General features: G+C 38.6%; 1 protein-coding gene across 5 annotated transcripts in view; it reads left to right on the top strand.

The window, feature by feature from the left end:
• Nucleotides 1–16,127, top strand: part of BGAL17 (beta-galactosidase 17) — a 434,395-nt gene that overhangs the window by 284,421 nt on the left and 133,847 nt on the right. For all 5 annotated transcript variants that reach the window (XM_089411528.1, XM_089411525.1, XM_089411523.1 and 2 more), the window contains one exon: nucleotides 1,368–1,539. In XM_089411528.1, the coding sequence (XP_089267654.1) occupies nucleotides 1,368–1,539 (172 nt within the window). The remainder of the gene's footprint in view (nucleotides 1–1,367; nucleotides 1,540–16,127) is intronic.

Below are 16,127 nucleotides of genomic sequence, written 5' to 3'. Positions count from 1 at the left end.
ATGTTTGTAACGTAGGTAACTATGGGCAAAAAGAACCATACACCTCCTAGGACATGGAGTGAATTTTTCTTTGGTGAAAGGTTCAGATGCGATGTGGTACATAAATCACCTATGTAAAATAATGAAGTGGTGAAAATGTTTGTATGAAGTGAATTTTACATAGGAAAAAGTTATAACAGGCTTGGAATAAACAAATTGCCTAGGTGAAATTATGGAAATGACATGGAAGACTAAGCAAATGCATCACCATGTTAGAGGACACTCATGATTTAACCATGCAACACAAGGTGAGTGTGACTAGGTGATCATGATGAAGAAAAGATGCACCATTGAAGCAATCTCCACCAATATCCCAACCTCTGGAAGGCTAGAATGATCCCACCAATATGCACAAGACCCACTTTACCACTTATTATAACACAAGGGGTAACAATTTTAACGTTGGTTTTATCCTATTATTTGTCATATATTCATGGTTTCATGACATCAAAGTTTCAGTTTTCTGTTTTTATATCTGTGGGTTCATTTGGTGCAAGAGTGCTATGATATATGTTGTCTTGTTTGTTTAATAGTTATAGCGCATAGGAAGATGGTGCTTCTAAGTTTTAAACTTTAAATGTTGGCTTTTATTAAGTGGAATTGTTCCTGTTTTGTCCTGTGGCTTACCGACCATGTTTATTACATTTCATTTTGATTTTTCATGTCATTGGGAACCCTGATAATTCTTTTATCTTTATCAGTTTTGTGTGTTTTTGTTTGCGAAGTTGATGTTAAGGTGAGGGCTTCTGCAATGTTTTCTTTCTAACTTCTTCCTTTGCAAGCTTTAAGCCTGAAGGGAGAGTTTCTCCTAAAGGTTGGATTGGACTCATTATATTTGTCTCTAGAGTTTATTTTTTTAATTGAACCTTCAAGGGTTTGATCCTTATATGTTATGTGCGAGGCTGATGACTTTTAGAGTGTTTTAGGTTCTGCTGCTATTGAATTTTGCATTGAGGGATTAAGTCATCTATGAATTGGACTATTTGGTACCCTATGGGTATGCTTACTGATATAGTGAAAGTTTTCCATCCTGTTATTTTTCACATGTAACTGTGTTTTGTTTTTCTTTTGCCCATCATTGGAAGGCTTGGATTTTGTTGTTATGAGGTGAGAGAATATATATTACAGCTTTTTGTACGCTGATTTTAAAGTGTTGGATTGTTTATATACTATTCGATCATTCCCTTCCTAAGCCTTTAAGGTGTATGATAACTGTAGCTATATTATCCTCTTGAGAACATTCCTCTAGAGATTTGAAAACATCTTATGGAAGAGATAAAGGAAATTAAAAATTTGAACTGACTTTGTGCCAATGATATTTTATACAGGGCATACTTTCTCCTGTACTTCTTGACGGTACTCCAATTTATGGATGGAGAATCTACCCTATTCCTTTGAGGAATATTACGCAACTTCAAAGGATGAACCATATTTTAAATTCAGTGGACCTAGAATTTGGAGTGAAGTTTTCCATGAGGCCTCAATTTAACAACAATCTTGGTATGCTAAAAATTTACCATTGACTTTGCGATATAAGTCATCCCTAAGAATCAAATTCTGAATTTATAAGTACGTTCATATTCTTGTACGTTGTATCTAATCATTTTATCAGTTCCATAGTAGCCATTTTATCAGGTCTTGCATTTTATCCATATGTAGCCACTTGTGTTGTTCATATTATCTTCTGTATTAAAGTATCTCATTACTGCATTTGCAATTTTCTGGAAGTTAAAGTAAGAGATTCATTGAAATGAAATTATTTTGAATGTTAAATAATAGTTTCGTTGTTGCAATCATCTAAATGCACAAATCCAATAAATTTGAAGCTCTCAAACATAAGTTAAACCTGTTGGCAAGATGGTATTGTATCTTTGAACCCAACAAATTAATGTCATTCCCTTAGTGCATTAGAACTTTTCAGTGGCAATGGGTCTACAATTATGAAGAGATTGAAGATATTGACGTTGTCATGGCTATGCAAGGAAAGATTAATGACATGATGGTGGAATATGATAGGTATCCTTCCTTCATATAAGAATCAAAGAGAGGGAGAATGCACTCAGTTTCCTATCAAACTATGTCAAAGAAAAATACATTGAGCCTTGTGTGTAGAAGCTTTAGGGTATTCCAGACCCCATCACTCTCCTAATATACAACATACAAAGGAATTACAAATGATCTTAACTACCACGACTCAAATTCATATGTGAGAAATACCCCAACTTGTGTTAAATTTGAGGAATTTAAAGCCATATTTGGTATAGATTTACTTTACTTTAAATCAGATACTTAAAACTATTTTGAGATGATCACATGTAAAAACGAAATTTTTATGTTACTAGAACATGATATATGTTATTTGTTTAATTCTATTGGTACATGGATACCAATATGAAATATGTTATTTAAATTAACCTTACTGAATTATGGATACCAAGATGAAGTTTAATATTTGATTAACCTTGCTATAAAATCTAAATCATGAATTATGTTATGAATTAAAATATCTATAATTTGTTTTGTTTATGCACATCGATGTAATTGATAAGATAGAAATAAAAGAATAATTACATTTTAATATGAAAGCTAATAACATGAGTTGGATATGGCCAAATATGTTATACCATAGATAACATGTATGAACTATACAAAAAATGTTTATTTTACATATATATTGATGCATATGTTATAATGTATGGACAAGTGTTTACGTTGCAATAGCATCGTTACCAAAATGACCACGTGATGACAAAAGCTCCAAGAACAATTAAGGCTCAATGAGATTCCATAATAGGGTGTTGACCCTGGCCCCACTAGAAGGGGTGGAGGTATTACCCACTGTTTATCCTCCAAAACCTGGAGTCATGGGAAGACTGTGTGAGTCACGCTCCCCTAGACGTGTGATGATGACTTCCATGTCTACTGGAAAATTAGGTCGATGTAATTGACGCTATTACCCCTAAGGTTATGAATGGCTAGACTAATATCGCTGACGCCATGGCATATTTCAGTAGAAGATGGATAGGATGGGAGCGAAAGAGATTATGAATGATAGGGTGATTCTAGAATAGCTTGGGAGTCTGGCTGGGGCTAAGCTTAACTATTAAAATTATAAACCTATCAATGTTCAAAACACAAATTTTAAAATGTCTTCACATTAAATAAGTGTTTAATGATGGAACATAATCCTTATATAATTATACTAATTACTAAAATAATAATACACAATATAATCACTAGTATACTATATAAACCTTAACTTCGGGATGAAGTTTTCTGAAGGAGGGGTGTATGTAATGACTCATCTACCAGTACAAACGAAATGTGAATTATTAGCATGCATACGAGGCATGCATATGATAGCTACATATGCATGCGTCGCTTGCACTACACTAGTAGTCATATTAAATTATGAAGAAATTCCAAGCGTAGGATAAAAGACGTAATTGTTGAAGATATTAAATAAATATCTAACTCGCAAAAATATATTGGAATATGTATTTTAGTATGTGTCGTCATCATAATAGGTAACCATAGAATATTATCCAAAAGTTTTAAATTAAATTATTTGAAGTTTAAAAGGTAGCTATATTGTTATAAAAGAAGTAACTCTTAACTAAATGTTAAACATTAAAAGAGGTATAATATAATAAAATATTAAATAAATCTTAATGAAAAAAGGGTCTATGTAATATAGGCTGATATCACCTAAAACCTTATAAAGTGATAAGTGTCAAGGCAAAGCGTGACTACCTCTTTAATTCGCTGTTAGGAACCACAGAATAGATAGGGGGCACACAACCAAGGTGATGGAGGATGAATGAACGGTGGTTCTATGAAATAAAAGGAGAAGGGGGTGCGATTGAAAGGAGATCTTTCTGCTTGGGAGCGTAGTGTGGGGAGGAGGAAAATTACCGGGAAAAGAAGGGAGAATTTTTTTAACAAAAAGTTACAGACAATAAGGACTGAGCCTTGTTTGTTCTTGAGGTTTTTGGGCACTGCGGGTCAGATTGCATCAATTGAGAAGCATTCTGGAACCGAGTACCTAGGTTGTACCTAGTTTGGTTCGAAGGTTTTGGTCTTTTGGTAATGGGGCGAGAGCGGGAGTGATTCCAAAAAATATTCAACCACAAAAACCCAAGTAGGTATTCAACATCAAATTAATAAATTTTGATATTATGAATTCTGGTTAAACTTTTAAACAAGTTTCATATTCTGTTTAGAGTAAATTTTTGATTAAATTATTTAGAGCCTTACAAGAAATTTGCCCAACAACTTGTCAACTTCTTACTTTTTCCTTTTTTTAATAACTGACGAGATAGATGGTTGTGCACCAGGTGTGGTTCTAGGAACAAAAAATGATGAGGTATCTATGGGGTTGGGTGTAGATGTTGATGGTGAAGAAGAACCAATACCACTCTCGTGGTCACCTCTCAATCCTGACACTCAACCCCCTAACATTTTACTCTTTAGAGATGCCTTGGACAGTTTGGTTGTCTTCCAATGATTTGAGGGCTCTTCAGATGATTTTTGGATTTGTATTTAAGCAAGGCCTTACCTCATGTCTAGGAATTTATGTAATATGGTACTTCAATCTGTATATCTCCCTGTCATATGATGCCCACATAACTTGCAAGTCAAATTTGATCTGTCAAACGCTTCATCAGGGTCACCAAATTCCCACAGAGGGTTCAATTTCCTTGGCATGTCTGTAACTTTGTTGAATTTTGAGTTTTAATGTCAGATCGAAGTTTGAAAATTGAACCTAGGGCACAAGAAGAATTGCAAGTTAAACAAATGAAATTAAAATTTACATACAACATTTTGAATTTTGGACAAGAAAAAACCCTCAACTCAATGCAACAATAATAGCAAAAAATACACATTCAAACTGAAGAAAAAATCATGGAAAAAACCAGGGCACCAGAGGAAATTAAACAAATAAAACTAACAATCAAGATTTTGCATTTTGACAAAAAAACCCTCTCCAATAAATGCAACAAAAATGACAAAAAAAATGTTCAAATCCAAACAAAAATTATGGAAAATAAATGGGTGATAGAAACCTAAGGAAAAACAAAAAAAAAATAAAAAAAATGGCCAAATTTGATGCCCGTACCTGAAAACCATGCTATGCTGAAGAAACTTGGTCCAAACTTGAAATTTTATTGCTTGGGATGCTAAATTCCTTCACTTTTCTCCTCCCTTGCCCTTGTAGATGAGTTCTCCTCCATCTTAACTCTCACTCTTGCCCTCTTTCTGCAAAATGAACCAAAAAAAAAACAAATTTTTTCTTGATTTTTTCAACTTGAAAAAATCACTGATGTTGTTGGTCGATAAAATCGCCGCCTTGAAAGAAACGCAATTTTTTTCAAAAAATCCCGATAATATCGCGATGTTTGCAACACTAGTTGAAAGGACCTAATAGGGTCCTTGATTAACCCCCTATTGAGCTTGGAGACACTTGTACATGCCAAAGCCCAATATGGAAGGGCATGCCACCATGAATTGCCCCATTGATACCATCACTTGTAAGCTCTTTTACTTGATTATTCTAATGATTTGCTATTATTGGAGGGCAAGGAGACGCATTCGATCTTTTGTAGGATTGCAAGTGAGTCTCCATTTGGTGCTTGGTCTCCCTATACGGTGTCCTATCCCTCCAGAGGGCCACGTTGACACTTGTAAGGTGAGCATTGAGAGCCATGGGTGTCCACCATAGCAGAGAGTACTTCATGAATCTCCAACGCCACTAATTGATTGCTTGTGTGCCACCTTTTGGATGAAGATTATGCACTTGGTTCACCTTGCCCAATCGACTCAACACTTGCAACCATACACTTGATAGATATTCCAGGGTCTAGAGGATGTCTCCCCGCTGCAGAGGGAGGGCTTATATCGTCATCTTGGCCTTTACAGATGGCCTATAGGCATTTTCGATCCACTGGGAGTGTAATGACCATCTCGAATTACAGATAAAACACGATTATTAGCATTCATACGAAACGTACATATGATAGCTACATATGCACACATCGAATGTACTGCGCTAGTATACATATTAACTTATTATGAAATTACCAAGTGAAAGATAAATGAATTAATTATGGTAAATTCTAAGTGAATACATAATTGACAAAATACTAAATATAATGAGTGAGGTACTTAATGTATGTACCATCACCATACATATATAACTACACAAAATACAAAGGAAATACATGTATTATATAAAAGGGGATATAATATATCTAATACAAAAATAAATTGAATAAATACAAATTATATAAAATATACAAAGGAATTATAGAAAAATATTATTATAAAGTTATAAGATAAAAATAGAAATTAAAAGAGAAATTATAATATACCAACTAAACTAACTAAAAAGAATCCATTATATATAATCATAATATAAAGTGACATGGAAATTTAAACATAAACTCAAATAAAGCAGATATTTTATAAAGAAGGGATTGCTGTCAACCACTAATTCAAGTGACGTATGTTGGCTCAATCTATAAATTTGAGCTTATCCCTTATCTCTCGGGAGAGGAACCTTGAACATGAAAAATCACCGCTTGGAGGCATGGGAAAATTCTATTTAAGAAGGCAAAGGAAGAAGAATTAGAGGGAGGGAGGAGAACAATTTTAACACAGAGGTACAGATAGGAAGGAGTCTTGATTGTGCTGGAGTTTTTGGGCACGGGGGATAAGATTGTTTCGATTGGAAAGCATTTTGAGACTGAGTACCTAGGTTGTACCCAGTTCGACAGGGATGTTTTGGCCGTTTTGGTAATGCAGTCGGAAAAAGATTTGCAGCAGAGCAGACAAATTTGCAGCAGGGCAGACATGTTGGTATTCATTAGATAAATTGTTTAAATTCTGTATTTAAATCACATATTTTGGTATTTTATGAATAAATTATTATTAAACCCTCTCAAGTTTGAATTTAGGGCTCTTACGTGGAGACCCATGAGGATGTCCTTGTGCCCCCACGCCCACTCAGGAGCACCATAGGTTCTTACTTGGGAAACAACGGGCCAACCCCTTATCCACTATGGTTGGAGTCCATCTTCACAACATGGCACCCTTTGGACTTCATTTGGCCTTCTTAATGGCCCAACGACTCATTATGTTTATCATTCTGCTCTCTTGAGGGGTTTATCTTTATGTTATTGAGCTACTTGGTGGGCTTGTCACCAAAAGTATTGTTATTATGCACATTATTTTTTTCTAGGGGCTTAATTAGGCCAAATTAGCTAAATTGAATTCAGCAGTGATGGTATAAATACAGTGAGGTGATTCTTTTTGATCATTATCACTTTCGATTAGGTCATTAGCTCTTGTGAGATTTTCACTATCCCTTTTGGAGGATGAGTTTGATGTTATGGATGAGAGTTTTGATGTTTGGATCTATTTTTCTTGTCTTGGAGCTTCATTATTAGCATATATGATGATTGGATATACTCTTTTGCACATGTAAGTACTCTTTTCATGCTTATTCTTGTTATTTACTTTGCCAATTGTATGTTGCTGGGATTTTCACTATACAAGTATGAAATTTACTACTTTCTTATGCGAAATTGTGGGAATTTTGAACTTTTATAGCATTGCATCATTGATGGGCCATGTCTGAATGGGTGAATGTTCGTAGAGATTATTTGTTTAAAATATATCTTGATAAGTCATCAATTACTGCATATTGAAGCGTAAAGATCTCAAGTAGTTCCTCTCATGCCCTAATGCCATGCGAAGTTGCTTGAAAACCTCCTTGATTGTGTCAACCTATTCCTAACCATAAATTCTCCTAACTTCATCTCTGCCAAAGGACAGGGCACTAATCCTTCCATAGGAGGTCACCTTAAATGCATATTTCTCAAACCTCTCCTTCTCTTTCTAGGCCTAGCCTCCATAGGTCACCTAGGGCATCATTTATCTCACGTTATAACCATTAAAAGACTTTGATCTCTTGCCCATAACTGTGTTGAGGTTTTGCTAGAAGCGCTCCAAATTTCAAGAAAATTCGATGGTGGGATCTTGAGTTACATCAAGCCCTAGCTTGAAGATCGCTTCTTGCCCTTGGTTTCCCTTGGCTAGTGACCTCATTAGGATCATAACATTAAATCATCAAAAGAATTCTTTCTTTGATCCTCTTCCCTTCCTTAATTAGGTCAAGTACATCTTTGGTTGGTTAACTCCTATCCTTGACCTAATTTTGGGTCTGTTACCACTCAAACCAGCAGGGGGCCTAAAGGGGTACGTAATAGGGCAATTGCTAGGTTAAGGGCAACGGTGGAGGCTTAGCCCATTGTCACCGCAACTAAGTCTCTCTGCTCTTTACGGACTTTCATTGATGAGAGGAGTCTCGGTAGTGTGGGGATCACATGTAAGGTATATGTCAGTGGATAGGTGAGAAGTGACCCTGAAAACCCCTTTCCCAAGGATGGATTGAAAAATGGAACTTTCTTTCTTATTAAGCAAGGAACTTGGTTCACTAGGGGTAAGGGGTGAGGATTGGAGGGTTGAGGGAGAAAGGATAGGCTTATAAACGAGGTTCTCAATCCCTATAATCCTTGGGAAACTTAGATTTCCAAATGGCCCTTGACAAATAATCTTTATTGAGGAGTGGGACCATACGGGGCCAAGTGGACCCAACCGAGGTTTGGGGATGGAATGATGTTCTATCTGGACAAGGTGAGGGAAAGGACAAATTAAGAGTATTTACTTCAAAAGGTTGAATTGATCTTATTGAAGTCTAGCTTTGGGATGCCTAGGAAAAATCCGATACTAGAGCTAGGGCTTGGGATTCCTAGAGATTCCACCATTAGAATTGCCTCAAATTTGGACGAGAGGGAAGGGACCCACCAACGCAGTAGCTTGTAGGAGATTAGAGTTTTTTCCTTGAGTCAAGTCTTGGGAAATTGATGCCCTTGGTGACCTAATGGGGCTAGACCTGGGGAAAATGGGAAAGTGGTAAAAAGGGGTTAAAATGATCACCCCTTTAAGGGACCAGTGCCTAATTCACTTGGGGATATGGAGTCAAGGATGATGATGAGTATGAACTTGGTTTCTTGATCAAGGAGGCCCAAAAATCAACTTCATCCAATGTTGAGAGAAAGAAAAGAAACTGACCTTCAATATTTTATACTTCAAAACAAAAGATGCAAGCTTATCGAGACAAATAATCTCTAGACATTTCATTCATATAACATTGGCCCATACATTAAATTAGCTAAAACATTCTCAATTCCACATTTCGATTATGCAACAACTAGCCCTCATTTTAGGGGTATGTAGCAACAAGAATAATAACATCAAAATTCACTTACAATGTTATAGAGTTATATCCAACCAACATTTTGTTCACAAGACAAAGCTCCAAGGCAAGATAAATAGCCCAAATCCATACGTCAAAATTCATCTATCTCCAGAAAATATCCTCTAAGGAAAAATGCGAAATTCTCTATGACGAGAGATCCCAAGTCAGTGATGATCCAATGAATGTATCTAACATCAATATATAGCCTCCTAAGGAGTTCGAATTAGCCTATGGGCCTACATTAGCCCCTAATGATAAAATAATGTGCAAATAAAACCCCTATTGGTGACAAGCCCATCAAACTAGCTCACATGTGGAAAATAAGCCTCACAAGGCACCGAATAATGATATGTACATGTCGTGGGGCCCTCCAAAGGTCTAATAAATGTCCTGAAGTGCCATACTGAGGAATAAATTCCTCGACATGTGATGGACAAGGGGTGGCCCCTTGTTCTCCAAGTAGTAGACCTATGGTGCTCCTAGTTGGTCTGAGGGCACATAAATGACCCCATGGGTCTCCATATGAATTAGAGATGCCTGTAGATCCTCTGCAAGGGTCTGAGTGGTGGAATGATGTTGTGACATCATACATGTCCTGGGACACTTGTGAAGAGTGTGGGACTGCTGTGGGGTTTTGCTGGGCATAATCTACTAAGCATATCACCAGCATCCCAAAAGTGGATCGGTAGTAGTCTTTGAGCATCGATGAAGATCCGTGGAGTGTTGTCTGCTGCTGTGGAGGCCAATGGCTCTCTATGCACACCCTACATGTGCCAATGTAGACCTCTGGGGGTTAGGATCTGTATTAGGAGATTAGACCCAAATGGAAACCACCTGTAATCCTTCATAGGATCCAATGTGTCCCCTAGGCTTCCAGTACAACCAGTCATTAAAATAATCGGGTGAAAGAGTTTACAAATCATGGATAACAAAGTGGGCACTTCATAATGGCATGCCCTTCCGTAGTGGGCTTTGGCATGTGCTAGTGTCTCCAAGCTCCATAGGGGGTTAACCAAGTACCTTATTAGGTGGTTTTAGCCCTTAAAAGGGATAGTATGTCCAAGGTACATCCCTCTAATGGAGGTGGCAAGTGATAAATAAGTGGAATGGAGTAGGGAATGAGAAGGGCAATCCTGGGCCACATATTGGGGAGTACGGATAGCTAGATAAGGGGAAGCCCCAAATCTGGGTATGTAATCTGTAGGAGGGAGAAATCATGGTACATGAGGTGCGCTGGTCTTGATTTTTCCACCCTTCTTTATATGCCTTTTGCCTTTTATGAATTGTATTTAATTAACTGCTCGAGGCTCAAAGGAGAAGAGCATGATGTGTAAGGTATAGAAGTGATTACCTCCTTTGAGGTAGGGCGGTTCATTGCCCTCCAGGGGTTGCGACAATCGTGGGTTCCTAATTTATAAAGGAGGCTCATCTAGGGCCTTTGGAACCAGGGTGATGACCATGGATTGGGGGTAGAGCTCATGTAATGGCTTTTGCCCACATGTTTATTATTTTTGTCCCAACCATCTTTTGCATTTTGTGGTACAATTTCCTGTTAAATGTGACCAAGTTATGCTTTTTTCTTTTCTTTTAACTGCGTCAACCTTCGAGGCATCATTCCAAGCCTGACCCAAGGTGGGGCGAGGGGATAGGGAGGCTGGCCCTATGTGGACCCGGGTGGAAGAAATGAATGAATGGGGATAGTGAGTGGAAAGGAGAATATATGCGGATAAAGGAGCAGGACCACACACACAAAGTCAGGGTTTCCCAAGTAGTACCATCCTAGAATTAAATGGTCCATGAAAGAGATCCCACGAGACTAAGATCCAAGGGTAACATCCAAAAGATATCAAGGGATGAGAGCACAAACTAAGCCCATCCTATCCGCCAAATTCCCCCTTAAATCCATACCCAAAAGTATCCATGATAAGTAAACCTAATACTCAATTACCAATTGACAAGACATACCTTCAGATTCGGGAGGCCCACCTTCAAACATACAATCAATACAGGTGGGTGAGGGACCACATGGCTGGATCATGTGGCAAAGAAATGGCACAACGAGCTAGTAGGAGGCTGCAAGGTGTTGTCGGCTTAGGTTCATCATGGAGAAAAATTTCTCCTAGGGATATCACCCACGAAGTGGTGGGTAACATCTGGCTCCAACTAGGACGTGATGTCTAGGAGAAGTGGACGAGGCTGCTCGAACAGGTGGTCATGAGAATTCTAGCAATCTCTTGGTCACCGTAGACCTGTTATCTGCACATGTCAAAGATCAAAGCCACGGGGCAACATGTTTTTCATTGTGTCTTATGATCACCCATGCTTAATGTTAGCCCATAAACCAACAAGAAATAAAATATGCAATTTTTTTTAAACCTAAATGCAATCTAATCTATCATGAGAAACATCATATGCGGTTAGTTCTAATGAGAAAATCAGCATGCAATGCATCCTACCCTAACATGCATATAGTACTATTAATATTAAGTGTAATCATAAAGCCAGTGCAACCAACATATCATCATACCAAATACACATGTGCTTGCTAGTATGATTACTCATTTAGCAAATCCTAAAGAGAATGTGGGTACAATTATGTGGAGGATGAAGCGGGTGGGAGGGGGAAAATATGATCTCCATTCAAGGTAAAAGGAAACCCTCGAGAAGGAAAATAAGTCAATCTAGAAGTGTAGGGCTTTCCCATACACAATGATGGAATGAAAGACCATTTTCAAGAACTCCCTATAACAATCATTGTTTATAATATTATGCTTTACAGATGCCACAAGGTCGTGATGAGAAGGGAACCAAGGGTGAGGGAAGGGCAGAGTGCAACAAATATGTTGCTCACAGTGGTGGCCACATTGGAGAGGGGAGGTTATAGAGTGATCACAATCATGAGGATGTGCCCAGGAAGATAAAAAATAGTCAATGAGGGGCTTTCCCTTAACACTATACTTAGAAGGAGGAAAGGGCCCAGGCTCACTTGAGATTATATGGCAAGGGGTGAGGCAATCACATGAGGAAGACTCAAAGTGATGAACAAGAGGAAAAGGAAAAGGGGAGGGTGAAGTGTCATATTCAATGGGTTTTTCTTCCCCAAAATCATAATTTAAAGGTTCCAGCGATTTGAATATAGAATCATAGGTAGGAGCCTTATCGATTTCCTCATTATTAGTATCAAAGATTGGGTTTTCCCTAAAAGGATAATCGATTACTTCCAACCGCCCCTCTTCATGCAAGGGAAAGTTATGATTCTCCTTCTCAAGGGCATCAATGGGTATGCCATCATAAATAATGCCTGAAAGAAAGGGAAAATCATTCTCAGCCTCATCCTCTTTGTCGGTATCATAAATGAGAGCATAATTCAATTGAAGACCATCAATTTCCCATTTCTCCTTTTCAATGTGAAAATAATCTCCAATGTCATTTTCCAAGGAGCCCATGGGATCACCTTCCTCAAGGTTTTCAAAAGGCGAGTCATCAGGAGTGATATCCTTGAGGAAGGTAAGGTTGGTCTCATATTTATTTTCCATAGCCTCATCTTCCCTAATGTACGTGTTCATAAAATCATGTGGACCCAACAAAGACTCATCTTCAAAGCTACCTCTAAGCTCTTTAGCGAGATCTTCCTTCGGGGCTTTATCACATGTAACGAGAGGAGGGTTCTCTTTAGAAATTGAAGGGGAACATGAGACAAGTTCCTCACCTTTACCAAGATCCTTTTCAAGAATACTGTTTTCATTGTGTAGCTTTTCCATAAAGGCTTCTATGAGATCCTCCCACTCTTCATGAGGGATGCCACCCCATCTTTCAGGAAAAATACCTTCAAATTTCTCATAATCAATGGTAATCTCATGAGGGAGGGTATTATACCATCTTTAACCTGACCTTCAAGTGATAAGGCCAATAATCTCATAATTGTGTTTTCATTGCCAATCCTTAGTGGGGCTAAGACCCAAAAGAAATCATCAAGAATGTACATTGGGATCTTGGTTGGGACTACCCTTTTGAACTTAGGCATCCGACCTTTGATCCATGCTTTGATTTCTGGGTACTCTAGTACTTCTTCAGTACTAAGGTTTTTCATAGGGAGAAGGGGGAAAATCCTACTCCTCGAGATAGTCCATTTCTTATGATTTGCAAAAACAGAATTGCTAGGGTGAATGTAGATGCCTTAATAGATGCTTGCTTCACCCTACAAGCATTAACTTTGAAGTTGAATGAAGAACTGGGGCTTTGTTCTTTCCAATGGAGTTAGCTAATAATTATATGTAAATATGTCGTATGAGGAACAAAACACACATTTCGTGTCCCAGACAACAATGCCAGAAATGTTATGACTTAAACCACAGGGGGCCTAAAGGGGTTCCTGACAGGGCAACTGCCAGGTTAAGGGCAACGGGGAGGCTTAGCCCACTGTCAGCACAACTAAGTCTCCCTGCACTTTACGGACTTCACAATGGAGGAGTCCTTGTAGTGTGGGGATCACTTGTAAGGTATATGTCAATGGATAGTGAAGAAGTGACCCTAAAAAACCCTTTCCCAAGGATGCAGTGAAGAATGGAACTTGCTTGCTCTTTAAAGTGTTAAATTGAAACTAGGGCCAAACTCCAGTGGGTCATCTTATTTATGGCACTGATATTTTTCTTGGATCCCTCTCATTCGAGAGGTGTAGGATTGATCTAAAGATCATCCGATTCGATAAAGTATTCATGGAGATATGAATTTATTTGTGTTATAAGATAATTCGTCAAGGTCGCCAACAACCAAATAAACACCCCCCAAGTGCTCAACGTTTTAGTATAAAAGAGATGACTTGAGAGTCATTTCACACACACTTCTCCTAAGATCTCTCTCCACTCGTCTGGGTTTTGTGGTTAGAGAGATCAAGAGGGAGAAGCCCTAGACGCAGTAAAGAAAGGGTTCTATACGTAGCAAATCAAGGCACACCCAAACGCAGTGGAAGAGAGGAACATCTAGCCACAGTTGAGGGGGATCTAGTCATGCCCTAGCCGCAACAAAAGAAGGTCTATATGCAATCATATATTTGCAGTTGAAGAAAGGTTCCTATACGCTGTATAGAGGAGGCCTATCCGAGATCCTAAGAAGACCTAACCACTATCATATCAAGCCCTAGGCTCTACGCTGCCCTATGCTGCCCTATGAGAAGCCTATACTCTGTACTAAGGGTGGTATGGATATACCTAGCTGCAAACAGCCTAGAAGAGAACATGAGGAGTTTCTGGAGTTTGACAACGTGGAAGAAGTGGATCCGAAGTCTCCTATAGGAGGCCGAGTGGCTGAGGCAAGTGCAGATTGTTTTTTTAGGGCTGGAACAATGATGATAAACGTTTAATCTACTGTCTAAGTCTGTTAATTGGGGACTGTGTAAGGCCCGAGAAGGATCACTATTACACCGAGTTCCCAAAGGTCAAATAGTTGTTTGGAAAGTTGTTTGAGCACATTTCGGAGGTCTGTTGCTACAACAATCTGTTTTGTGCTAGGCCGCAGCCATAGCACACAACTAGAGGCTGTGTGAGGCTGTCAAGGGTGGATAGTACCCTAAGCAAGCAACGTGGGTGAGAGGAGACCTTTGAGGGTATGCCGTAACCCTTAAAGTGTAGTTTGTTCACTGTGGGATGAAACTAGGGCTGCAGTAAGTGCCCTAAACCAGGAGGGCAACAAAACAACAGTGTAAACAAATGACAACAATGTTGGTGGAGGGATGTTGGGTCAAAGGAGTTGACCAGTTTGGATCAATTTTCCTTGCAGCCTGTTGGAGCAATTGAGCACATTAGTACACCAAACATGCTAAGTACAACATGTCTAAATAGGACAAAAATGCAACATGGTAAAGCATGGACATCTGCAAGCATGGTGATGCATGGAGCAACAAAGAAGCTTGATGGAGCAAGTAGACAGGACAAAAGTATGGCAACCATGGAATGGTAATATCACTAAGAATGGGACTACGGTATGGGATAAACAGTGGCAGCATGAGGTCCAACAATATGATGATGAGTGCAACACGGTGAGGTGCAACATGATGATGAGATGCAGGCACAATGCTAGGTGAAGAAGTCACCTTGGAGAAGCAGTTGAAGCAAATGTCTTCAACTGATCTCATGTAGAGATGATCTATTCTCTTATCCAGAAGTCTAAGTGTTGACTTTGTTGTAAATGTACTATTTCTCTCTCTCTCTCTCTCTCGTTGAACTATTGAAGACATATAAGAAGAATGATCAAGGGTTTTCCCCACATTGGGGTTTGTCCCTGGCTAGCGCCACATCTTGTGTCCTCTGTCTTGGTTGTATTTTGCGATTTATGATTATGTTTTATCTGCAGTTTACTTTAATGTTGATGTGATTGCTAATCTGGAAAAGATATTGAGCTAAACTATGAAAATTGAAATAAATTGCTCTAAGCATAAAAATTACCTAAACTTAACATGGTATCAGAGTTGAGGTGAAGACAATGCCAAGCAAGATTCAAGAGTAGTCACCAAAGACAGTTGGGAAATGACAAAGGATCAATGGATTCCTCATCCCCTTCATATTCACCCTAGGGTGAAATCGAAGCAGAGAACATTATCAGAATGGCGCAACGGAAGCTTATGATGGCCTACCTAAAGATCACTTCATTGGGAAGTCCAGATTTAAGGGTGGAAGGAAAGGAGATGATGACTTTCTTAGCCATTATAACAGAAGGAGTGTCCCGAATGGTAGGGACACATCCACTTGATGATGATAACAATCGTTCCAGG

Source organism: Pinus tabuliformis, chromosome 3_1 (genome assembly GCF_031772625.1).
Source record: "Pinus tabuliformis cultivar Carrire ecotype Pingquan chromosome 3_1, CPIR1, whole genome shotgun sequence".
Classification (NCBI taxonomy): Eukaryota; Viridiplantae; Streptophyta; class Pinopsida; order Pinales; family Pinaceae; genus Pinus; species Pinus tabuliformis.
The sequence above is the reverse complement of the archived record's forward strand: the minus strand, read 5'-3'. Positions and strand labels throughout refer to the sequence as shown.